Raw genomic sequence first — 27,531 nt, 5'->3', positions numbered from 1 at the left:
TTCTTGAATAGGCTTCAGTAGTTCTTTTGATTCAGCACATAATGTACAAAGAAAGTGACAGGGTCCAGACAACACAATAACCAACGGTGGTTTAAATAGTTGACAGTTGGTTATTTAACCCACAGCGGGTTACCATGTTGTGTGGCAGGAGTTCTTTTAACCAAGAATTGGTTATTTGGCTGAAATAACCAATGCAAATAACCAACGCTGTGCAGAGTTGGCTATTTGAACCACCGTTGGTTATCATGTGGTGTGGAGGGCACCACGGGTTATTTCCTTGGCCACCATTGGTTATTTCGTCACCCACAAGTGGCAAGGCAAGAGCGTTCAAAGTGGTGGCTGTCGCTCTAATCCATCAGGCAGGATTTTCTGCAGCAATGGCTGATGGGATACTAGTGGGAGTACTAATGAGGGGATAGGGTGGGGGATAAGTGAGTCAACTCAACATGGACTAATAGTCAATTCAATGCTGATCCTAATCCACACCACAGTTGATTAATATCATGTTGTGTGAGGTGTACCCCATAGATAAACTGTTGAGTTGATTATTACCACAACGTTGAGTATCATGTTGTCTGAATACAGCAAGTATTTTTGCACAATGCTAAAGAAGCAAGCCACTGACCAATAGGCAACCAAATTTGGAAAACGACAGTTAATTGCCAGGAATCATATGATGCCATTCATGAAACCAATGTGCTAGAATAACAACATAAGAAGAGCCATGCTGAATCAGACCAAGGTCCATCTAGTCCAGCATGCTGTTCACACAGGGGCCAACCACCGGTCGACTGGAAATCCATAAGCAGGATACGGGTGCAACAGCACCCTCCCACCCGTGTTCCCCAGCAACTGTTGTACATAAGGCATACGGCCTTTGATAACAGAGGTAGCAAAGAAACCGCCCAGAGAGCTTCAGCTATGAGGCAGTATATAAATGTAACAAATAAATAATAAATGTAACAAATAAATAGCCATTCAGGCTAGTAGCTATTGATATGCTTCTCCACGAATTTGTATGGACAAAAGAATAGTGTTATTATTCCTGTTCTCAAAAGTCTGAATTAGGTTTTATATTAGACAGGAGGCTGCCAGCAAAAACAACATCCTCACAACTATCTCTCCCCCTATACCATCAAATGAAATCCACCACGTGCTGCAGCCCCCTACCAGTTACGTGGAGCAGAGGTGGGAAAACTCATGTTATGATCATCGCTTTATGTGTGGAATTTTAATACAGGTTACAACGAGAGAGGGAGAGAATTAGCCCCTGGGAGGCTGTTTTGGACAGTAATCGTGTAGCAGCCAAAACGACTAGTTCTACCCTAGTCTTGTAGTACACATGTGTGTAAGGGATACAACAGAGATATGTATGCCCATCTTCCTTGCCATCCCTACCCATTGATTGGGAAAGAGGGACCTGAATGATAATATTGGGATAGGGAACAGTCCAGTCAAGGAAGACAAGACATTTTACATTAAAAAAGGAAAAAGACGTACGGATGGTGGGAACCTCCTGATGTGGGCTTATCCCCAGGACAGCAATAGGGCACAAGCACAATCCAAAGCCAACGTTTCCTACACAATGCCTGCCTTGGGCCAGAGCTTTGTTTGTTCTAGGAGGCTTGTGCAGGAGAACCAATCTGGGTTTTGCATTATCAGAGGTTGCTGAGGAGGGGGAGGGGGAGTAGGATGGCTGGCCTGCTGGCCCAGCCACTCAGGCAGAAAAAACCAAGTGGCTGAGGGTGGTGAACGGGGACACGCTGCCGGCCACGTATTTTCCTGGTAGCACTGCCGGCCTTGTCCTGCTGCTGCTGCTACTCCATCCACCTCATACGGTGCTGCTGCCCACTGCTTCTCATCCTCCTCACGCTGCCCACGGCTCTGGCCCTCGCGCCGCCCGATGCTTCTCCTCGTCCATCCGATACTCATGCTTCCACTGCCGTGCCTCGTGCTGCCACAGAGCCGCCTTGCTGCCACCACGCTGGCTGTTGCTGCCTCTGCACAGCTCAGCCAGCAGCCGGGGTCTTTGGCGTGCTCTTGAATTGCACGAGATCTCGGCCGCTGGCTGGAAGTCTTGTGAGACTTCCTATTTCCAATGAAGTTAGCTGGGCAGCCGGGGAAACAAGGCCGTATGGCAACTGCGGGCTGGGCGCCCCTAAAACAACCAGCCAGGCTGGGAATCTGGTATTCTTGCCCTGCCGGTCAGGACATTTCAAGATCCACTTGACATCGGGACTTTCACGGTTTTCCGGGACGTATGGCAACCCTAGTCTCTAGAGTCTTTAACTTGCCTGCTTGAAAACTTAATAAAACATCAAGCTTTTAAATTGGCCGGCCGCCGGCTTCTTCCGCCAAGCTCTATGACCCGGGTGGCTCTTTCGCCAGCAACAGGAGGCCGGTGGGCAGGTGGGCGGCGCTAAGGACGCAGCCGATTCCCCGGCGAAACCGCCGGGCCCAGCAACTCTTCACCCCGTCCCCGCGAGGGGCAATGCGGGGCCACCTCCTCCTCCTCCTCCTCTGCCTCTTCTTGGAACGCTTAAGATACTGTCTACATCATCGATTTTGGGGCGCACTGCAGGCACACTCCAGGCGCCCCGAAGACTCTGTGTAGATTTGCCCACTATCTAGAGACAGGATGCTGATGAATAGCCCCTACCCTGATTCTTCACAGCTTAATGTTCCTGCAATGCCAGGATAATATCATCAGTTTTACATTCTGCTGCTCTAGACAATTAGTTAAATTACTATTGCAAGAGCCATTGGAGTTTGGCTGCAAATCACATAATTTAACCAATATGTTCAAGCTCTCTGGTTAAATATATATACCTGGTATCCATCTTATTTCAGACTGTTGTTTTCTGCAACTAATAATACAGCCACATATAACTTTTTTTTTTAAAAAAATGCTGCCTTTGAAGACGGTTCGGAAGCTGTAGCTTGTGCAAAATGCAGCGGCCAGATTGATAACTGGAACCTGAAGGTTCGAGCATATAAGATCGACTCTGGCCTGCTTGCACTGGCTTCCTGTATGTTTCTGAGCTCAATTCAAGGTGCTGGTTTTAACTTATAAAGCCTTACACGGCTTGGGACCACAATACCTGATGGAACGCCTCTCCCGACATGAACCTACCTGTACACTACGCTCAACATCTAAGGTCCTCCTCCGAGTACCTACTCCGAGGGAAGCTTGGAGGATGTCAACAAGGGAGAGGGCCTTTTCATTGGTGGCCCCCAATTATGGAATTATCTCCTAGACGAGGCTCACCTGGCACCAACGTTGTTATCTTTTCGGCACCAGGTCAAGACTTTTCTCTTCTCCCAGGCAGTTAAAACATATGCTGAGTTTTTAAATGACTCCAGAATAGTTGTTTTAAATGGATATTGTTGTTTTTATGCCTTTGATGGTTTTTAAAAAAATTATGTTTGTTTTTAATGTTCACTGTTTTTAACCTTTGTAAACCACCCAGAGAACTTTGGCTATGGGTGGTATATAAATGTAATAATAAATAAATAAAATGATATTTTTTTTTGCGTTTGTTTTCACAATTACCATAATGAAGTGCAAGAGAACATAGAAGTTACTTTACAAGAAATCAGTGCATTGGTCCATCTAACTCAGTATTGTCTATGCTGAGCTGACCAGCGGTGACTGTCCTGGGTTTAGGCTGGAATGTTCCTCAGCCTTACCTGGAGATGTCAGGGCTTGAACCTGAAACCTTCTCCATGTGAATCACGTGCTCTACCACTAAGCTATTGTCCATTCCTGAGTGACTTCCCCAAGGACACTCAAAGTGTCAGTGGCAAAAGTGGATCTTGAATAAAGGTCACACAGATCCATGTCCAGCTCTTCAGCCACTGGATTGCACTGTTTTCTACAAATTTCTTGTCTGTCTGCAGTGCGATAACTGTTAAAAAAATTTCCATAAGTGTGATTTTGGCATGTATTTATAAGTATTCTTTTCACACAGTGGATAGTTTGAATCCCACTCTGAGTTTTAGTAAGAATAGGACTCGTGTTCAGTTCTAAACAATTGTGATACAAAAAGCCTAGAAAAATGCCTAGGTGTCATTTTTCTACATGAAGCTGTGCCTATTTTCATTTTCATCACAGAATTGGGATCTGAACACTACATAAAGAGTGTTTCCTTTCCTGCTTTTCTATTACTTAACCTCTAAATGGCAGTATGATATCATTGGATTAGCACAAATACATAAGTAAAAAGTGTTTTCTTTTGCTTTTCACAAATAAATACTGCATTTTCTCTACTTTAAAAAACTCACCAAAGTTTTCATTTTAGTCACAGAAATGAAACTGGAGGGTCATGATACCATGTAACAAACCTGTAAACAATTGTGAGTAGGGAATAATGAGTGTACAATAAATGCCTCATGTAGAAAAGTCATGTAGACTTATTTTGCGGGGTAGGGGGGAGCATTATTAGGTGCCTGCCCTGTGAAAAGAATTGCCAATTCTAAGGCACCAACATCAGCTTACTTGAAGCCAGGGAAAGCTGCCAGCTGGAAAGCTTTTCAGCTCCTTGTGATATATTAAAATGATATTTTCCCTTTATTCTTTCATTTGTTTTCCCACCCAACGAAACATTTAGGTTGAAGTTGCATTTTCTTTGGCTTGCATTGTTTTAAGGAACAGTCATCTGCAGAATGTACTACAAGAGAAGGAAGGTTTTAATTATTCTGGTGTCCTGGAGCTTCTGTACTCATCAGATAAGGTACAGGTTTTAATGTCCCAATTTATGAGAATGTGCTTGACATTATTTACATCCCTTCTGGGCATTCAAAAACAAATCCAAGTGCCCTGTTACAGGAGCAAATCCTGTCTCCAACCCTTCATCCTTTATTTCAGTGGAGGGACCCAAGCAATGTGCACTTGCAATAGTGCCAGACTATTTTGCGCCCTAGGCAAGGCAAGCTACTTGTATACACACAAAATTGCCAACTTCAATTCCGCTGTTCAGGAAGAGTTTCTGAACTATTATATTTTCCTTTTATTATGTTTTTTCTTAAAACAGCTAATTTGTATAAAACTGTGACCCTTAAAGGTCAGTACTGCGCCCCTCTGAGTTCTGAGCCCTAGGAGGCTGCCTAGTTGGCCTAAATGGTAGCACCGGCCCTGCTGCCCCCACCATTAGACTTAAAGGGACAGTGCACAAATATAAGAGATTCACATGTCCCTCTAAGCCCATGTAGGAATCTTGGTATCAGATCAAGCATTTACAACACAGCATCCGAAATGCCTACAAAGTTGTTCTGATATTCAGTCTAGCCTGATACTCTGTCAGTTGCTCAAAGGTAGATGCAGGAGGCAGTTTGTTCAATGTGTGAGAAGACCCAGTGGAGGTTGGTGGCTCTGATTTCAGTGGGGTTGTGAATCCTCAACAGGCTTCAGTCTCAACCAGACAGAACTCTCAAGGAGCTGCCCAAAGCGCTGAACCCTATCTCCAAAATAGGTTCTGACCTCCAGCCCCACATGGGACTCATCTACACCAAGCAGGATATTTCACTATGAAAGCGGTATATAAGAGGCAGGAGCCACACGACTGCTTTATAGCAGTATTGAAGTGCACTGGCAACTGTTTGGGCTCATTGACACATACCATATGTCACTTTCATACCACTTTCATAGTGCAATATCCTGCTTGGTGTAGATGTGTCACAGGCCCCAATAGTTGTCAGTGCACTTCAGTACCGCTATAAAGCAGTAGTGTGGCTCCTGCCTTTTATATACCACTTTCATACCACTTTCATAGTGGAATATCCTGCTTGGTGTAGATGAGGCCTGGGACCACCTAAGAAAAATGAAATGGAAGGACCATGCAGTTATACCTGGACACAAAAACACACACGCAAAAGTGAAGTGCCTCAAAAGTTGATTGTTTTATATACTGCTGAACAGATGAGGCTGTCTGGACAGTTATACAAAGGGCTGCATGTACAAAGCTGTTCTGTTTACTGAAGTGAATCATGAAATTCACCATGGCCTCTGAGGTTGTGCATTAGAACCATCATCCCTAAGTTATAATAATTGTTAAAAACAGTGTTTTTGCCAACATTACCTTGCCTTGGGTCTCTGATTGGGTCTCTCACTCTTGATTAGATCTTATTTTCATTTGTGCTCTCACCGTTCTTAGCTTTTTGGTCTCATTTTGCAAAAAAAAATAAAATAAATAAAAATACTGCCTCTCCCTTCTTTCTGCATATACACACATACAACAGCTTATGCCAGAATAAATTTCTTAGTCTTTAAAGTGCCACAGGACTCTTCTGTTCTTTCTGCAGCACTGTGTAGTTGTTGTTTAAAAAAACATTTAACTGTCAAGAATATTTACATGCTTCTCTGTTCAAAGGATATCGCTTTACGGGCAGGATATGCAATAGCCCTTTTTGGATATAATAATCCCAGCCAGCAGTTAATGATTTTAGAGACCGGACCAATTTCACTGTCTGTATTTGAACCTTTTCTGCTATCAGATATAGAGACAGATAAAGCAACAGCTGCTTTTCAGGTACAAAATCAGGGAGTATAATATAGGCCTGTAATAGGCCGGTATCGGGCAAAAGGTGGGATACAAATTAATAATAATAATAGTAATAATAGTAATAATAATAATAATAATAATAATAATAATAATAATAATAAGCTCTTAAAATTATACAGCAGGATCCAAAGAACTATCCAACAAGTTACCTGTGCCAAAGATCACTTGAGGCAGGTTTCAACAAAGAAACCTCTCAGGCTGTGTTGCAAAATACCTTTGAAGCCAAGAGGAGGCATAGAAACGCCTTATGATATGGCACAGGGGCAGCTGGTGGTGACGTATCATAAAGCTTTTCAAAGAAAGGGAAGTAAACATATCCAACTGGGCAAGAGCCAGACCTTGTGCTAATCTAAAGTAGTTCTTTGGATTCCAGTCATATTTGTGTGACTGGATATTTGTTGTTTCCTCGCTACTGTTTTCAGCCTAGAACAGGAGTGTACAACAGTTTCAAGACGGGGGGATGGGACAGAATGCCCTACCACTAGGCCTTCTGTGGGCTGGATGATGTCAATGAGGGTGGCCATAGCCAGGGCCGGTGCCAGACTATTTTGCATCCTAGGCAAGGCGAGCTACTTGCACACACACACTTGCCAGCTTCGATTCAGCTGTTCAAGAAGAGGTTCTGAACTATTATATTTTCCTTTTATTATGTTTTTTTTCTTAAAACAGCTAATTTGTATAAAACTGTGACCCTTAAAGGTCAGTACTGTGCCCCTCTGAGGCCTGCGCCCTCGGCGGCTGCCTAGTTGGCCTAATGGTAGCACCGGCCCTGACCATAGCTACCGACATCATCACCCAACCCAGCATTCTCGGTGCTGAGGGAAGCATGGAGAAAGGGGTTCGGCCAGTCCTGAGAGAAGCAGCAAAGTCCGTGGTTTGCATGTGTTCCTATGGGAACACTGGGCACCATTCAAAGCAACCTGACCAGGGGCTTGTCTTGACGGAGGGTTTGCCCTGGGGCAGATTCGGAGTGGTGGCAGGTCATCTACGTGTTGCAGCCGCCACTGCAAAGCCATCCGGGAGCAAACCCTGGTAACTCTGCTTATAAAAAGTCGGGCATTTACCCCGAATTTTTTGGTTGTGGAGCCAATGGTGCCTCCTGATTGGTTGCCATTGGCTGGGCTGGACAGGGAAGGGGGCGGATCAGGCACTCCAACTTGGGCTCCACACCTTAAATAAATACATTTTTTAAAAAAAATGGGGTTGGGAGGAGAGGAATGGGGCAGCTGGGAGGCCGCTGCTGAGCCAAGCACCAGGGAGGGGGGAGGAACAGGACAGCTGGCTCTCCTCCCTCTGATCTCACTCTGGCTGCCCCGTTCCTCTCCCTCCCCCCATTTTTTAATTATTTTTTAATTTTTAAATGGGAAGGTTTACATCTACAGATTTAAAAAAAAAAACTGGGAGGAGGGAGAAGAACGGGGCAGCCAGAATGAGATCAGAGGGAGGAGAGCCAGCTGTCCTGTTCCTCCCCACTCCTCAGTGTTCGGTCTGCCGCCTGCGGCAGCGGCAACTCCACATTGGAACTCCTTCCCATGCAGATGCCGGGAAGTAGCGCCAATTCGGGAGCCCAGGGCCTTACGGCGCAGACCTGCCGCCATCAAGACGGGGGCCATCTCTGGGAAGTGTGGCTGCATCCCTGGCTTCACGCAGGATCTGGTGTCCCTTGCTGGGGCACCGCATGAAGCAATCCAACTTCCGCCTGCATGAATCTGAGATTGAAGAAGTACTGTAATTACTGTACTGTATTTACTGCTCTTGCCATTGTTGATCTTCTGGTTTTATCGTTGGCTTTTATTGTTTTTAATTGCTATTTTGTTGTGTTTATGTTTTTATTACTTTTAATATTTCAACTGTTTTTATGTATTTTATTGTTGTAAGCCGCCTTAAGAGGGCTTCTGCCTTGAAAGGCAGCCAAGAAATGTTTTAAATAAATAACAAATAAACACATGACACCAGGGATTCACCTGCATGCTGCCCAGGGGGTGGGAGAGTGATGGATGTTATCTCCAATCTCAGATTAGAGATAGCAGCAAAGATTCCTCCTGGAGGAGACTTTGTGGGCTGGATTAGGGAGTCTGGTGGCCAAAATTGGTTCCGCAGACCAGGGGTTCTGCACCCCTGATCTAGAGAAACCAACATTTGGGGTTTACTTATAGCAAAAGGCCATTTTGTTCTTTAGATCTGTTTTCTCAAAGCCTGAGGGTAAATTCACAGTATGTGTTTCCCATGTACATCAATCTATTTTCACCCAATAGGTGTATTTATGAGGATTCCACCTCTCATAATATCCTGCTTGTTGTTAGGTGATACAGCTTTCACCTCTGAAATTTGTCGCAAGGTGTAATAGCTTTATCTCAGTTTATTGGGCTTGAAAGATTACCAGGAGGTGACAACAAGATTTGTGTTGTCACCTCCTGGTAAACGGTAGTGTAACTATCAAATTGTTCCTTCAGTCATTAGCATGCTGCAAGGAGTTGTTTTTTGCCAGAGGATTCCAAATCATTGCTTGAGAACCTGCAGTCTCAATATTCCCAGAGTTATGCTGACAATCTCTCTCTGCCTGCTTTCTTTTATTTGACTTTTAGGATCTGCGATAAAAACCGGTTTTTAAACTTTGCTCGAAACCTTTTATTTATTCCTTTAATTTGGTCAGACTTACATTGTATTTTCCTGTTCAGAGTTAGAAGAGCAGAGCAGCAAATGGTGATTTAAAGCAGAAACCACCACAAATACATCTGTATGAGAAAACTTTTAATTTTTCCTCAGTGCTATTAGATCAATTAAACCAAGAGCTAATATGCCTAATTCGTAAACGATTTGTAAATTCTCAGTGTTTTATAAGCTCTGTTATTTGATAGCCACTTTAGACCTTCCTGGCTACTGCAGTAGTTTTAGTGATAATCCTGGGGTCTTTCTGCCTGTTTTATCAGATGTCTTGCTTTATTGCTCTAATGACGCTTGTTTGTTTTTAAATGGGAATGACTTTTGGCTTTGTTACTGAAGGCACGGTGGGATTTAAACTTGTTTCAATGCAATCCTATGCATGTCTACACAGAAGTAGGCTTGACTGCGTTTAATGGGGCTTACTCCAGGTACGTTTGTATAGGATAGCAGCATAAATAAATACCTAAATAAATGTTCCTACAAACCAACATACTGAGCACCACACATATAACCTCCATTCCTACTTCTGATGTGATGAGGTAAAGACGCCTTAATTCTTGCGCATTTACCACAAGCATTGTGTGTCTGGGACAAAAATGGTTACACTACCATATTGAAGGAAATAGTGGCAAATGCAAAATATAGAAGGCCTAAATTAATATGATGTATCTTTGATTTCAGATCATTGTACTAGCCAGAATTATTGTTGATATGGACCAAGTTAGTTTGTCTGCAAGGGGAGTTTCTATTTTGGTTGACCTGTTGTGTTCAGAAAAGCCAGCCACTCTTGTACAAACAGGTAACAAATGCTGTAAAGGAGAAAATGTAGCTTTGTCAGTGCAACATGTTTGTTTATAAAATACTAAAATGTTGAACAGCCTTAACATAATAGGACATGATTGTTGATATGGTGTGTCTGGGACAGGTGTGGGAAACCTCAGGCCCAGTGCCGAATATGGCACGCCAGGGATCCCAGTCCCCTTCTGGGGTTCCCAGATGGCCACACACCCTCCCTGGCCGGGCCACACCCCTTTCCCCCATTCACTGATTGTTTAGTGATTTCTTGGCTTTTGTACAGCTCATTCTCCATTTGAAAAGGTTGAAATTCCTCTCCCAAGGCCTAGTTACAGGCAGTATGCACTTTAAGGTACAACATGGTGGTATTATTTGTATTTTGGCTTCACCCCCTTGGCTAACAGTGTTCTTGTCCAGGGAATAGAGATTTTGATTTCTTGATTAAGAGTGTCAAGCTTTCTGTCAAAGGTCATAGTAGGCTTCAGTTTGAAAATAGCCTGCATCTAATGAAGTGCAGTGTCCATGAAAGCTTATGCTTTGTGGGGGGAGGGGAGTTAAGTCCTTAACAGCCCAGCGCTGTGCATGTTTAGATAGAAAAAAGTCTTACAACACTGAACATTCCCCAGCCCACATGGCTGTCTGGGGAATGTTGGGAGTTGTAGGACTTGTTTTTCTGTCTAAACATGCATAGGATTGCACCTGGAGCTGCCACAAGACTTTGTTGCTTTTGCTGCAACAGACTAACATGGCTATCTCTAGAAAATGAATTAAGAATCATTTTCATTCGTAAAAGAGAATTTGCAGGAAGCAAAATTCAGTCTAATTGTCTGAGCACAAATAATTCCAAACGGAAGTTCTGTTGCTTCACTGCTCACAAAACATTCCCAGTTTACTGTTAAGGAGAGGCAGCTCTCACTAGGGCAAGGGTGGGCGCCTGAAATTGATAAAAATAACATTTTCTGGGGGGGGGGGGAAAGGCAGCTGCAGCAGCTATGGAGTGCCAAAAGAGTCCAAAACCATTTTCCCCCTTTTTGGTGCTCCATAGCTGCTATGACCACCATAGTATATATTTTATTAGTTTTAGATTATTTTTGACACCTCCTGAAGGTGCCTGTCCCAGACTAAGTGATAAGGGTACTGAGCTTCCCACTTCATTTAAGTGAATATGGAAGTCTGTTTGCTTAATGGAGCACACATTGGACTTGTATCTGAGTATATGGGTCAAAATATACCAAAAGTACAGAAGCAGCAATGATAAAAAACTGTGGTTCTAATTTCTGAAACTTTATAATAAGGGCACTCATTAAAAAGTTTCAGAAACAGCACCTGACTGATGAATAGATCGGGAGTTCTAATTGTACTGTATTTTTGCATGGTTTTTTTGGCATGATTTTAGTACAATTTAGCAGTATGTTTCCTTTAATATCTATGTCTTTGTAGGAAAATTATTGGCTAGTTTGGCTCACACAAGAGCAGGTATTCCAGAAGCGATTACAAGCCTGGGAACTGTCCAGCGTCTTTGTTATCATTTATATGCAAAGGAAGAAGAGGTAGATGTTTTAATTTTGTATTTCTTTTTCTTTTTGGTCAATTCAGTCTACTTACTTTAATGCAATTAGCTAGGAACATTTTATGCAGCTATTGCATAAAACACTTAGCATGAAAAACTAGTATTAAAGCAAGGCCATATACCCTCTAGCTGTCTTAAAATAAGATCACACTTTTAAGCCTGCCCTAATGAATCAAAAATAACAGCAATCCACTTGTTGTTATTATTATTATTATTATTATTACTACTACTATTCACATTAGAATCCATCCTACACCAATATGCCCATGTTGGAATAATAAAGAAGGGGAATCCACATGTTTCTTTAATTATTCTGAGTGTGATTACATGACATGGGTGAAAAATGTTAAGGAGTGATGAATGAATAATCACCCCCCCGTCATTACCATAATTACTCTTGCTGGGTGCGGTTTATCATAGCATCCAAACCCGGTGGGGGTGGGTTACAAAGCATCCCGCAACTCTAGAACAAACCATGGTTTCTGGGTGATTTGTAAACCCACCTGCCACTTACTCTCGCCAGGTTAAGATGACATAACAAACCAGCTCTGGTGAGGGTAATTATGGTAATGATGCAACGGCACATGCAGGGTGTGAAAATAAGCTCCAATGATGCATCTTCCTTCCCTGATCGTGCCAACCTGGTCATTAGGAAGATGCATTAAGTTCCTGTTAACCATAATTGGCTGTAATGGGAACTTTCCACTGAGCCCACAGCACTCTCTTTTTCTGAAGGGCTTTCCCTTTCACTTCAAAGATGGAGGAAGGTTTTCATGTGCAAAGAAATGTGGAGCCATCCTCTCATTTGAAAAGAATGGAGAAGCACACCTGTGCCTATAATGCAGTGCATTCTGGGATTTGATGTCATTCACCTTCAGATCAATATGTTAGTGACTGAAGCATATTTTGGGATGTAATCCTCAGATATCAAAACACCAGGCTCTTTCTTCTGTAGACGGACAGGCTCCTTATCTTTGCGGAAGGCTTCCGATCCAGTGGAGCATTTCCACAGATATAATGGGAGAGATGATCTTTGCTGATCCCCACACACAGGTCCCCTATCCCCCACTCTGAAAATCTGTTATGGAGGGTTGGGGAACCCTCTCAAACCATGGGGAAGGTGGAGATGGGGGTTGCAGAGGAAAAGGGGGAATAGGCAAAGATTGCCTTCCCCCTCCATTCTGCCAGCAGGAGCATTCTGAGAGCTTCTTTAAGTGAGCAATTTATTGCATGCTCGTGATAGGCCAGTCATGGAAGTTTGCGGGTCTATTACACGACATCGTCAACAACCAGGACGTCTCCTGCACTATCCTTGGGGAATCTCGCTTTAAATAAAACAGAGATAATGTGGTATTATTTGGGATATTGCGAGATCTCTCCGTCACGAGATGGTGCTGTCTCATTGAACATAATGAAGCCTTTCCGAGAAGGGAGGTTTCCATTCAAAATCATGTGGTCATGTGTAAAGGAGTGTGTCATGATAGTGGGAAGACTGCAAGGACGAAAGCCCCAGTAAGGATGCAGGATTTTTCCTGTGTGTAGAGAAGCTTTGAGTGGAACTCTGCTCAAGGGATGTTCCTGCTGTAAATTGGATCCAACCCAGTAATCCAAATCCTGCAACAGTGTGATCCATGACTGTACCGGTACAAGGAGCTGCATACAGTTCACCTTTCTGTAAGGAAGCAAAGCTAACTTGGATCTTAGGAATGACAATTTAAAAAATTATGACAGCTATTCCATCAGTTTAAAGTTGAATTTACAGATACAACATTATGCTTCACTGACAATAAATAATCCCAGGTGACACTGTTAGATCAATGTTCTTTTCACCCAAGGACGAAATCCAAACAGCCCTTAAGCACGACTCCACCATTCCAGCGACAGAGGGTTCAAAAGCGCTTTATTGATTAGTAATCAAGGCCTGGTCTCTTCAAAGGGAGCAATCAGACAAAAGACATAGGGAATACAGTACAGTATTTGAGCTTGCAAGGGGCAGGGCCCTGTTGCAGCATTAACCAATCAGAACATAACACTGGGGCATAGCTAATTATGCTAAACAGTTCTGTAAACAATACCTTTGGCCTGACAGTAAGTTACAGAAGTTAACTTTGACACAGGAATACTGGAGCCAGCTGGAGCCAGAGCTCTTGTTTATGTTAGATAAGAAGGATGCACTCAAGGAGACATTCTCGCATACAGGACATTATGACATTTTGCCTGGTGTATTTCACAGTTTCCTTTTAAAAATGGAGACACTTATGCTAACATTAGACAACTATGCTAACAATTTCCCCCCTTTTAAAGCAATATAAAAACTTAAGCTTGCTAGCTTCTTTTAGATCATCTGTGGCTAAGGCTTCATAATGCAAATACATTTGCTGGTGGATTACAGATTTTGCAAGATTTTTCACAAAAGACAAAATACAGGGAAGACAAAAAGCAAGGATAAACAAAAATCATTACAATGGAACAAAATACAATGCAAGAAATCTTTCTTTTAACTACTCCATTAGGTATTACTTGGTAAGCTACAAGTCCTTTGGAACGTGGATCTTGCACCCACAAACTTCTGGCATGTGTATAATTCATTTTTAAAACTCAGTCAGCTGCCTATCTTGTGTTTACTTTTGAGTTCCAATAGGTTAGGGGCACAATGACTGGAAGTAATCTTTCCTCTTTAGCTGTTCACAAATCCAACAGTTTTTGGTCACAAGCTTTTGTAAGGCAGGAAGATAAGGGTTTGCAAAGAACGTTTGGCAATTGTGGAATGAAGTTAAGTTACTTATGAGTGGTAAAAGGTACAAATATAGGCAAAATCCTTTCTTAAAAACATTTGCTATGGCAATTAAAGAAACACTTGGAACTTATTAAAATTACAGCTACACAATCTTCACACACATGTAAGCTCATTAGTTTTACTTATCAAATTTAACTTTAGTGTCCCTTAAATGTTGGGCTGAGTACTTAGGTTGCTCCGTGCTGGTTTCTTCGCCTGTGTTTCTGGTGGCTTCCGGTGCACCAGAAGGCAGATGGCCGTTGCTTTGCCTGTGTCCTCCTGGCACGCGGGGCCAGGGGAGGCTTTATTTTAGAACAATGTGTCCATTTATCTGTCTCTAATAATTTCACAGCAGAATGACTTACAAGTACAAAGCAGTAAGGACTTTCTCACTTTTGGGGTTCTACTTTTAAGCTGGCAGGCTGGAACAAGTGGATAGGGTTCTTCTGATGACAATCTCTGGAAAGGTACAGCGTAACGATGGAGCTGAAAAAGAAAACTGCAGGGCAATTACATATTCTTGGAATAAAACATTCCCCAATTCCCATTTAATTTTTTTCTTGTTCCCCCACTAAAACCTGAGGGGAAAAGCCAAACATTAGTTCAAAAGGAAACAATGTAAGACTTTTTCTGACTTTAACAATGCAATTGAAATACATCCACCCATTTCAAGGAAATTTCTAATTTAATTTTTGCTAGGGTCTCGTTTCAGGGTCCTATTAACTCTATCTGCTTACCAGACTGGAGTCTTCATTGTATGGAAGCGCCAGTTTATTTTTAGGACAAAAGTGCCATGTTCTATACTACCTAAGAAGTAAAATAGCTTTCTAGATCTGATTCTATGGTTTCAGGCAAGAAAAAAACTTCTTAACCAGTCAGTTAGTCAACAAAAACAAGTAGGTATTCAAAAAACGTTTACATTTCAACAAAGTCAATCTGGATTCCTTAAAAAAGGATAACAAGTCCATGTCTGCAGGGGCTTTTCTTTTGATGCATTTACAAATGAGGCCAGTAAAAACAATTCACTGAGCATTTATTTATATTCCTTGGCTGATCATGGTTCTCAAAAAGTCTTTCAGTCATTGAAGAGGCTGATCAATGTCCATCTTGTGAGGTCTTTTAAGCAGGGTGTTCATCATTTTTCTTGGCACATCAGGGGTAACAAATCCCATCTTTCTGGGTTTTTGAAAGCTTTGAGTTCTTGTGCTAATTCCAAGTCTTCTTTTTCATAAGGTGGATTCAAATACTGAGAAATCGGCTAGCTCCAATCATGGCAGCTTGTTGGTAGACAAATTAGCCAATTCTTTTGGCAACATCAGGGCTTCTAACAGATCAACTGTTAATTCTCCATGGGTCACTGGCTGCTCACTGGCAGTCACAAATCTTCTTTCTTTCCAAATCTGTCCATGTGATATTTTGAATCAGTAAATATAGTCTTTTGCCTGAAACAAGCATCTGGGCTTCTGTGCATACTACGAGTTCAGCTGCTTGTTGTACAATTGTAACTGGATCCATCAATAAACAACTCGAGGTCATCATATAGGTCTGGGCGAGGTTTGGTGCCAAATTGCAAGACTTCAAGGCATTCATGCTCTGGAACTTCTTTTCTTTGTAGTTCAGGTATCAATGTGGCAGGATTCAATGAGGCGAGCCTTGGGTCCATGAGGAGGTTGATCTCATATCTGGACTAGCAGGCAGGGTTCAGGTGTCAGCTTCTTCCACTGTACTCCACTGGTCTGTGCCACTTTTGGCACAGCACACCTGAGGCTGGTAGTGCAAACACAGTAATGCAAGCTGGAGTTTTTAATTGCTTTAATAATTTCACAAGTCCATTTTTAAAAATCATTAGCTGTATTCTTCTTCTGGCTTCTAATTTCAAAGGATACTGACGCAAGGACACAGGGGTACTTCCAGGTTTCAATTGTAGTTGCATTTAGGACTCAGCATTGTCTTATTGGCAAAAGCATTTCAAATGTTCTATTAGGCCAAAGGAAATTTGGGCCTACAACTTAGTTAGAATATCTCTGCCCAAAAAAGAGCCACTGGGCAATTTTTCAAAACATAATATTCAAAACACACACAAAAATATAGCAATTCAGTATTTCCAATCTTCGTCAGCAGAGGACGCAAGATTGTCCATTCACTAACTTTTTCAAGGCAGGGCTTTTTCACCCCCCTTTTCCTTCTGGTCAAAAACCATGCCACGTACACTAACCTTCAAACACTTTCCTTTTTCACTATGTTTCAACTTCTTATCTTCTTCACCTCTTCTATTCACATACTTTACTCTTTCATCTTCACTTTACTTTTCTTCAAATCAACTTCTTTTCAAAACAACCAAAACAACCTTTTTAAAAGTCTTTCAAACTAACATTCTCAGAACAACCCTTTTTTTATCTACTTTCGTTCTGCTTCTGCACAACCTTCTCTCTCTCTCTCCACTTTATACATTTTCACATCTCTGACATTCAGCAACATCCTTTTTCTTTCTCTCATCTTGGCAAAACGGTTGGCAAAACGTCTGCGCTATCTGTGCTTACAAGGACTTGAGCTTTAACTCAGGCAGTGAATCTTCAAAGCTATGGAAGACATTTCTTCCTTGAAAGTGGGGTTCTACATTTTCTAATTATCTGAGGTTTGTGAAAGACAAAATACACAAAGTCTTCAAAATCTTTGGACTACTTTCACTGAAAACAAAACATTCTTTCTGCTTATCTCTAGCTGCTAAGCACAGGAGAAGCAGCAAACACTAGGAAGGAGGAGGCTGCAAGGGGGATGTAACACCAAGGGGAGTTTAGCCGCAGAAGGAAAACAAAAACTTCAAATTTCTTTCACTTGGGCCGGGTGGAAAACACAAACTCACAATTCTTTTTCTTCTACTTTAAGACAACATTAACTTTTCTGTAATTCACATTCCAACACTCAAGGGCGATCCTTTGAGAGGTACATTTCTTAATTACATTTCTATGTTTGCAAATTGATTCCAATGACACAGCTGAAATTAACTTTGGATCAAGTTCAAAAAATCCACAAGGGGGCAATCTAACATAAAAAGACATCCGTTCACGTTCACAATACATTTTTAACTCATTGTTACACAGTTTCAAAATCTCAATTTCAATTTCAATGAAAGCTTTCCCAAAGACAACAACCAATGGGCTCGGGGACTCTTTCCCAATACGGACTATAAGCTTCCCATTTCTGAGGTCTACAGAGTTATCACCCACTCCCTCATTTCCCTGTCAGGGTCCATGGGGGGGCTTTTACTCACCAAATAGCCGTCTCCCATCTTCACCCTTTCTTATCACGTCTGATTGCAAATTGTTGTTGCCTGTTCCCTTCCATCTGTCGGGGGGAGTCAATTTTGTAACCTTGGCTCGAATGGTCCGGTCAATTCGGTCTCCATGTCTGCACAGTGCACAATTCAACCTACTAGAGGCAAGAGAAATCTCTTGGCGATCGCTTCCTCAATCTAGGCCCTCCGTTCCACTGGCAGGCATGAATCCGACTTGGGTTAGATCCGAGTCAGGCGCCATTTGTTAGATCAATGTTCTTTTCACCCAAGGACGAAATCCAAACAGCCCTTATCAGGCAATATCAGGGCTTCTAACAACACAAGACCTTTGTGATTACTTAGTGGAATAACAACTTGTGCTTATGATACTGAAGGAATACTTAATTGGATTGGGTATTAGTATTACATCATTCTGGGTCTCTGGAAAAAGTACTTTGCTACTACTACTACAATAATAATAATAATAATAATAATAATAATAATAATAATAATTTATTTCTTACCCACATCTCTGATTGGATCGAAGCAGGGAATAACAGCAAGCATAAAATACATAAAATACTGATTAAAAACATAGTATACACTGTTAAAAACATCCTAAAAGCATACTAAAAGCATACTAAAAGTATCCTAAAATTCTACTGGATAGGCCTGCCAGAAGAGATCAGTCTTGACAGGTTTCTTGAATGCTAAAAAGACTGTCAAGCTGACAAGTCTCCTCCGGCAGGCTATTTCCCAGTCTGGGGGGTGGAAAAATGAAGTGTGGATTTTAATTACTATGTTAGTCTCTTCCACAAGCGTTGGTTGTTAATATTATCCAGAAGCAGCAACTTACTGGCTGCTGACTCATTGAAGAGTTACTACCTAGGAGCAGAAATTACTCAGTAACTCAATCTACTTTTCCATGTCCAGCAATATTGGCTATGTGTGCACCTCTGCACGTGCAAAATTTGCTTGTGTGTCCTCTCCAAATACATGATCTGCACTATCTTTGATTCAGTCTTTCTCACCACCGTTCCAAACGGAAGACTGATGTCGTGAAAGCTGACTCTCCCAGTTTTTTGTTTGGGAGTGCAAGTATAGACCTGATCCAGCATGGATTACTGCGCAACGCACGCAATCTTGTTATGTTATGCAACACTATATTTCTATGCTGCCTTTCATCTACAAGGCCCCAAAAGCAGCTCACAAAAATATATAAACAAATACAATATTCAAATGTCAAAAGAGAGCTGGAATAATCCGTGGCTCCTTATAAGGTTTCCCAGGCAGGGCAATGAGAGAGAGAGAGAGAGAGAAAATGCCTGGGTTGGAATAGCGTCTCCACCACCCACTCACCCCCGCCCTCCTGAAGCAATGCCTCCCAAGTTCCATCCTCAGCCTTGCTTATAAGGTCTCCAGGTGTGTGTGTGTGTGTTTGTGTGTGTGTGTGTGTATAGGAGGGAGGGACAGAAGTGAAATAGCTCACTCTTGATGGAACAGTCCATGCACCATCTTTTTGCACATGCAGGACCTGTTCTGGAGGCAAGCCACACAAGGAGCCTGGTTTCTTCATATGGATCACTTCCACTGATTGGATACAAATCAGACTAAATAATTGATGGAGTGTAATTATACCACCTATGAGGGCTCATCTGTCTTGTTTTCATTAACCGATTGAATGATATACTTCACAATATCCAAACAGTAGTAGAACGGATGTATATCTGAAAATAATGGGAATGATGACACCCAAGTCATCACAAATTCCTTAATCAAAACTAAAAATAAAGAATTGGAGGGAAAAAATACAAAGCTCCAGAACTTGATGACCTGACGGGGGGCTTTTATCAAACCTTTTCAGACAGTATTGCTCCACGCTTAAACTTTGCAATGATATTTTGGGTGTGTGTGTGTGGAGGGGGTGGTGTAGATTCCAGCCACCTGGCCCCATTTTCTCAGTTTGTTTATTTATTGTATTTTTTTGGCACTCCTCAACCAAAACAAGCTGGAGCTATTGCAGAATGCTGCAGCTCGGCTGTTGTCTGGAGCTGCCCCTTTCCAGCATGTAACTCCTCTGCTGAGGGAACTGCACTGGCTGCCTATTCGCTACCGGGCCAGGTTTAAGGTTCTTGTTCTTGTGTACAAAGCCCTAAACAACTTGGGACCAGGATACCTGAGAGAGCACCTTCTCCCTTACCAACCCGCCCGGTCACTGAGGTCATCCGAGGGCCTGCTCCTGGTGGTTCCACATAGACCCATCCTCCGATTGGAGTCCACCAGGGGAAGAGCCTTCAGTGTGGTGGCTCCCCTCCTGTGGAATTCCCTGCCTCTGGAGGTCAGGCAGGCGCCAACCTTGTACTCCTTTCGGCGCCTCCTGAAAACGTCTTTATTCCAAGAAGCCTTTCCTTAATATGCAGCCTTGGATTTCTGTTTTTGCTTCTTTAAAATTTTGTTTTAACTGTTTTATTCTGTTTTTATTTTCATTTTATCTTGTACACCGCTCCGAAATTTTTCAATGGGGAGCGGTATATAAATATTCTAAATAAATAAATAATAAATAAAACGTCTCCCAGAGCAGTTTACGTATAATCAATTGATCATGCAGGTTTACAATCTAGAAAGAGACGGCACACAAGAAAAAGGGAAACGGGAGGAAAGAGGGAATGGTGGTTCCTAAAATGGTCAAGGATTTCAAACAGCATCTAGATTGAACAGTTTTATCTCCATTTATATCCACAAGGATGTAAATAGAGAAATTGTTAGTTCTATTAGGATTATTACAGCTCAGTCATTAAGTATCCCATGTTCACTTTGCCCCTAGATGCTCATAAATCCTTTGATGGGCTGGAAGGGTTGTAATTAACTATGCTTTTGGAGAAGAGGTGCATGTTATCTCACAAACATCTGCTGCAACAATTAGGACTCCTCCTCCCCCTGTGCCCCATTCATTTGTACAGAGGCACCAAGCAGGGTTGCCCTTTATCCCCCATCTTTTCCATATGGTCTTTGGAACCTCTGGTGAACGCCATCCATGATTAATCCTGTTGTTAAATGAATGGAGTCCAAAATACAATAAATAAGTTTGCTAATGACATTACACCAATTTGTCCCATCTTGTTGTAATCTCAGAACTCCCAAAGATTATAGACAAGTGCAACAGTGTAGCTGGTTTCCAAATTATACTTGGCCTAAATCCAAAGCTTTCTGTTTAAATGCCCCTTGAAGTGAGAAATTCAAGCTACAAATATTATCAGGTCATTTCTATAATGTCAAACACCATCAAGTATTTAGGAATCCAAATCCCGAAATAGCTAAGCAGCTTACTAAAAATAAATATTATCCCAATAATGCATGGAATGAATCAACAGACCATTCTCCTGAGTGGGAAGAACAGCTACAATAAAAATGTTCAGATATTAAGGTGATCTCCTGATGCTCCCTTTCGGTGCCCCCACAGTCAGAGGTGAAGTGGTCAATTACCAGGAAGAAGGCATTTTGGCTGTGGCACCCATTTATGGACCTCCTTCCCCAGAGAAACGTACCTGGTGCTTCCTTCATTATCTTTTAGGCCAGAGATAGGGAAGGTCCACCCCACAGGCCAAATTCAGACTGTTCCATGCAGCCTGCAGAAGCCTTGGGCAAACCAAAGCTCTATCTCCCCTCAGAGAACGGAGCAAATTGGGAGAAAAACTGAGCCACAGCCTCAAGGAGCTCCTCCCTTGGATCTCAGCCGGTCCTTCAAGGAGCAGCTCTTCAAGATGCCCTCTGAGTCCTCTATGTGTGTGTGTGCAAACATTCATGTGGGGGTACATATGTGTTTATGTCTTTGGCAGTGGAGGGCATCAGGCAACAAGTGCATCAGGGCACGTGCCCACTTTGGGCTGTGGCCCTGCACACTGCTAGCACGTGGCCACCCAACAGGCTTGTCTGGAGTAAAGTCGGCTCTTGGCCAAAATAGGTCCCCCACCCCTACTTGAGGCATTAAGAAAAAGTGTTCTCGTTCTCCAGGGCCCGTCTTGTATTTTTTGTTGTCTCCCAAATATTTTATGGCTTTTTTTAGTTGTAAACCACCCTGAAATAATTTTGGTGGGTGGTATATACATTTGTTAAATAAATAGAATTAATAACATAAGTCACCTGAGTGTGGTTTTTTCCCCCCCTCTCTCTTTCAGGTCCGTAAAGCTATGGCAAGTGCTCTGGGTTATTTAACATTCAACCGAACTGCATACCGTCATCTTTTGGTACAATGTAGGAATAAGCCCAAGTTGTTTAAGAGGCTGATAAGAAATCTTAGCAAAGATGCAAGAATAAATGCAGACTTTGTGAAAGAAATTAAGAGACAAAAAAAGGTTGGGCTGCCATCTCTCAGGTAATATTAGTAATCTTTTGGAGATTTTTTTTATGGTTGTTGTATTTTTTAGAAGGCTATGCCTCTCATTTTTATAATATTGATAATCATACAGATTTCTGTTCAATAGTATGGACCCCATGCAAACATTGGTGAAAACCCTTTGAAAAAACGTACACATCATTTTGGGAAGTTTCAAAACCTTCAAAATCCAGAAGCCTGTGTTAAGTTATATTTTGCATTTGGTCCCAAACTCAAACTTCATTCAATATTTCTACACCCCACCCTCAAATCCCTCGATTTAGGAGAATATTTCAGCAAATTTGGAAAGCCTTCTTTGAGGTTCATTTTAATTTGGTTGAATACACCAAATGTAAGATTCAGTGAAAGTCTATTGAAGAGTAACATTTTTCAGATATGGGGAGGGGGAGTGGAATGATACCTCACAAAACTAACATGTTTGAAGTTTCTATAGACAAACTATCATGAGCTGAACTATCATATTTCTAGTTTCTAGGAACATAGATATAATTTTGCAATGTCATTGGTGTTTGTATGAGTGTACATGAGTGTGTGCATTTAATGGCCTATACGTGGGTTATTTAATGGCCTATACGTGGGTTATTTAATGGCCTATACGTGGGTTATTTAATGGCCTATACGTGGGTTACTTAATGGCCTATACGTGGGTTACTTAATGGCCTATACGTGGGTTATTTAATGGCCTATACGTGCCTTTTGTTATCCCCAAAACTTCAGCCATCACAGAGACTTTGGAGGGCAGAGTTTAGGCTAGTTCTGATATAATGTTCTACAACATAATTGTCCCTGCTACATAGGATCTTTGCAAATGCCAAACATCTACTTGTTTGACATTTGCAAAGCTCTCTGGACATATGATATATCATCAATTTATTTATTTATTACATTTTATATATATTACATTTTTGCAAAGCTCCCTATCATGATTCCATACTCAATGTCTTACAAGCTAATTAGACATCTGGGCGCTCCAAATTGACATGAAAACCTGTTAACATAATCTTTGGGTGGGTGTGTGCATCTGGGAGGAGCCAGCTTTGATTCAGAGCAAGAAATGCTGAGAAAACACACAGGATCTTACAGCACTTTGAAAAGCAAACACTGTTGTGTAATCTTTTGTGGCTTAAAGCCCAGTTTGTCAAATGATTAAGAGGACTCTGGATCACAAAAGCTAAAAGTTTACGTGTTAATCTTTAAAGTGCCATGAGAGGTTGTTGTTATTGTTTGCTACAACAGAATAGCACCACTAACCTTCTGGAACAAACATACTGAACATGCAAATATCACATCCTTCTGAAGGCATCATAAGAAAACTTTGCATTCAGTAGCATTAATAGTAATTTAATCAAAGCCTTGATCTTAATATAGTTACCAAAACCTCCCCCCTTAGATTAGCTAATCACAGCCAGTAGAGACAACGCCCTATTTGTGTTCCCCTCCCTCCAAATGACAAAGTGTGACGCTTTTCTGACTTTTTACAGCAAAGAGCTCTTGTGGAAGGCCTATCCTCATGTTGTTGCACCAGTAGAATGGATGGAGAATGCAACTATGTAGATGGACCTCTACTGCTTATAAGAACATAAAAAGAGCCATGCTGGATCAGACCAAGGGTCCATCTAGCCTAGCATTCTGTTCACATGGTGGCCAACAAAGATCTATGGAAGAGGCTCTGTTCTGGGTTCCAACTTCACAAGGTTAAAATGGGGAGCAGCTGGAGGCCCTTATTGGTTGTGGAACTCTCTAAGTAGGCTCTCCAGTTCCTAATCTTGCAGTCTTTTAGGAAACACTAACAATGTCAAATAGAAGTCTATTCAGAGGTCCTATTGAGTTCCCTGGGACTTGTTTCCAGATGAATGGGTACAGGACTGCAACCTAAGGCACGTTATTAGATTAGGTAATCTCATTAATCCATACACGCTCACCTGAGAATATATTGAACTCAATGGGACTTACCTCTGAGTAGACATGTAGGATTGCACTACTTACTTCTGAGTAGGCGTGTGTAGAATTGCATCCTGAGTCATGAATATCGGATATATGAAGTAGTAGACAAAAAAGATGTTTAATAAAAAATGAGCTTTGAATTCAGAAACCATCTAGGAAACATAGGGAGGTATTTATTTATTTATTTATTACATTTTTATACCGCCCAATAGCCGAAGCTCTCTGGGCGGTTCACAAAAATTAAAACCACAATAAAACAACCAACAGGTTAAAAGCACAATTACAAAATACAGTATAAAAGGTACACTGCATTTAACTGATAAATTGCAAAAAGTATGGTTACCGGAATCTTCAACCAAATTTCTTCTAGAGTAGTCCTATGAACTTCAATTAAAACATTCCAAAGCACTACATCTTAACTGTTCTTAAAACTGCAGCCTAATTTCTTAACATTTGCTTTGTTTTTTCAGTTTGGAGATATATGGAGGACCACCTGCAGTTCCTGTACATATACGAGGTACTTTATATCTAATATTTTTGGCTAGATATCTCATAGTCCACTGAGTCCTTCTAGCTACACAGCTGCATAGCATACCTTTTTATACCAAATTCTGACGAATCAAGAGAAAACTCGATTACACATGCAGTGCAGAGGAAGTTAAGCGTGCTTAAATCTCAATGGCCTCAATCCATATATATATATGTACAGCAGTGGGTTGTAGACATGTACCTGCAAGATGCTACCTGACCAAATAGATAAAACATGCAATTGATAATCTGACAGATTACTCGCGGGGCACAACATAAATGCAAATGCCATAAAATACATATAATTAAAACATTTAAAACTAATATATTATTAAAAGCAGCACATTATTAAAAGGCATCTTAAAATTCCACTGGGTAGGCCTGCCAGAAGAGATCAGTCTTTATAGCTTTCTTAAAATCTGGAAGACTGTTGATGAATCTCTCCCGGCAGGTCATTCCATAATCTGGGAGCGGCAGAGGAAAAGGTCCTCTGGGTAATAGTTGTCAGCCTTGTTTTTGTTGGCTGGAGTAAATTCTTCCCAGAGGACCTGAGTGTGCAGGGCAGATTGTACGGGAGAAGGCGATCCTGCAGGTAGCCTGGACCCAAACCATGTAGGGCTTTAAAGGTGATAACCAACACTTTATACTTTGCCCGGAAACTAATTAGCAGCCAGTGAAGAGATTTTAAAACTGGTGTAAGTGGTGTACTGGTGACCTGCCTGGCTGCCATATTTTGAACTAGTTGAAGTTTCCAGACTAGGCACAAAGGTAGACCTATGTAGAGCGCATTGCAGAAGTCGAGCCTCGAAGTTACCAGCACGTGCACTACTGTCTTTAGGTCTTCTGACTCTAAGAAGGGGCGCAGCTGGCGTATCAGCCGAAGCTGATAGTAGGCACTCCTGGCCATCGCATCTATCTGGGCTGTCATTTGGAGCGACGGATCCAGGAGCACCCCCAAACTGCGAACGCAGTTTTTCAGAGGGAGTGTAACCCCATCCAGAAATGGTTGACACACCTCCAAACCCAGGTTATGGCCTTTGACAGCAAGCACCTCAGTCTTGTCTGAATTCAGCTTCAGTTTGTTTTTCCTCATCCAGCCCATTACCACCTCTGAGCATTCATTCAGAGGAGACACGCTATCCTTAGCTGACGCTGTTGTTGAAGGCATAGAGAAATATATTTGGGTGTTATAGCACCCCCACCCCATGCCTCCGGATGACCTCTCCCAGCGGTTTCATGTAGATATTAAATAGCATTGGGGAAAGGATGGCACCTTGTAGTACACCACACAGCAGCTCCTTCTTTGAGGAGCAGCTATCCCCAAGCATCACCATCTGAAACCTGCCCGAGAGGTAGGACCGGAACCACTGAAGCACAGTGCCCTCGATTTCCAGTCCCCTCAGGCGATCCAGAAGGATACCATGATTGTACAAACTGGCAGGAATCCTGAGAAGTATGTGGCCAGTTTTGCCATCCAGCAGCAGTTCCTTGTGTTTCACAGGTGGCTGAGTCTTTGGGAGGCTGCCGTTGGAAGGAAGGATTGAAATATCCCTATGTGGAGCCAAGCCCCCGGAAACCAGGAGCACAGCTTACAGCCCACACCTAGAACTGCTTCTGTGCATACGCAACGCTCTCTGTTGCTGAGGGCGATGGAAATCACCAGACCTTTTCCGCACAATAAAGTACTTAAGCGCCACTGATTTCAACAGCTTAACTTTCTATGAGCAGGAAGCAATCTATGAAGTATTCCCACTCATATCAAGTGTGCTTCTGGAGGAGCAGTGTTCTTGGGACTGCATCTAAATCGAAACGCTCATCCTCAGTATTACACTACAATTATTTTCAAATGTTCAAACGGTAGATTTTGAACCCCTCTCTAGAATAGGATTCTGTAGAGGCATTTCAGAGAATTGTTCTAAGTGTGGTTTCATCTTGTGCATGTATAAGCATTAAAGAACTATAAGGTTTAATGTTGTCACTAAAAAACGACATTGGTTATGCCACAGAAATGTCTGAAATGTTCTGCACGGGACAGTGAATAAAAAAGCCATGTTTTCATTTTGTAGACAAATCACGAAGTAATGGAGTCAAAATGTACAAAACGAAGTGTCGCCCAAAAGATTCCCTCTTTCTAATGCCCACAACAACTCATCTAATGGAAAGATTAAGAACCCCGGAGAAGTCGCGTGTTCCAACCTCTGGACACTACCCTTTTCCCCATGTCACAACATCAGACCTCATTCAAGTTTCAAGACCAAGAATTGTTAACGTCTGCACTCTCCAGGGTAATTTGTCGGAAAAGAAAGCCTGAGTGCAGTGCCTATGCTGCAGTAGTAAACAAAAAGAAGTTGCTACGAATACCTTTAGCATAGAGTTTAATTAGGGTAAAAGTTACTGCACTGTCTGTACCAAATTTGCTCAAAGATGAAAGGAAAAAGACTGTCTGTTAATAATGGAAGAATTTGCTGCAGTGATCGGAAATAAAAGCACTGGCAATTATATGTGAACATTCATGTCTTAAAAGCAACTTGTATGCATTATCAGAGTGGTCGAAGCTAAACTTTTCTTTCATACCATAGAAATAGAAATGAACAGTCAGAATATCTCTCAATGAAAACATCTTTCTAAAGGGCTTGTGGCACTATCCACCCAAAGTTAAATGCCATTGTGTGATTGATCTCAGTGGAAGAGAGGCAAGCACACCTTTAGCAACTGAAAACAAATTGGATTTAGGGGGCAATCTTATGCATGTTCAGACAGAAAAAAATCCTACAATTCCCAGCATGCCCCAGCCAGCCATACTGGCTGAGGGATGCTGGGAGTTGTGGGACTTTTTTCTGCCTAAGCATGCATAAGATTGTGCCCTTAAAGAGCTTCGTAAAGGCTGGATTGCACCCCAGCTGACAGTTCTAACTTTTACCCAGTTTTACTAGTAAAGCATAATGTCCAAGAGGTATTTCTTCAAATAATCAAAGCACAACATATTTACTTCTTTTGTGTATGGGCAGAAACAGAGAATTGTGTCAT

At 42.0% G+C, this 27,531-nt stretch overlaps 1 protein-coding gene across 1 annotated transcript in view; it reads left to right on the top strand.

The window, feature by feature from the left end:
• ANKAR (ankyrin and armadillo repeat containing) overlaps nucleotides 1-26,815 on the top strand; it is a 54,580-nt gene extending 27,765 nt beyond the window's left edge. Inside the window, exons 16-22 of the mRNA XM_063118579.1 lie at nucleotides 4,611-4,733; nucleotides 6,369-6,527; nucleotides 9,906-10,023; nucleotides 11,460-11,569; nucleotides 21,815-22,011; nucleotides 24,447-24,493; nucleotides 26,571-26,815. Coding sequence (XP_062974649.1) covers nucleotides 4,611-4,733; nucleotides 6,369-6,527; nucleotides 9,906-10,023; nucleotides 11,460-11,569; nucleotides 21,815-22,011; nucleotides 24,447-24,493; nucleotides 26,571-26,815 — 999 coding nt within the window. The remainder of the gene's footprint in view (nucleotides 1-4,610; nucleotides 4,734-6,368; nucleotides 6,528-9,905; nucleotides 10,024-11,459; nucleotides 11,570-21,814; nucleotides 22,012-24,446; nucleotides 24,494-26,570) is intronic.
• Nucleotides 26,816-27,531: the final 716 nt, after the last annotated feature.

Source organism: Elgaria multicarinata, chromosome 2, assembly GCF_023053635.1.
Source record: "Elgaria multicarinata webbii isolate HBS135686 ecotype San Diego chromosome 2, rElgMul1.1.pri, whole genome shotgun sequence".
Classification (NCBI taxonomy): Eukaryota; Metazoa; Chordata; class Lepidosauria; order Squamata; family Anguidae; genus Elgaria; species Elgaria multicarinata.
The sequence above is the reverse complement of the archived record's forward strand: the minus strand, read 5'-3'. Positions and strand labels throughout refer to the sequence as shown.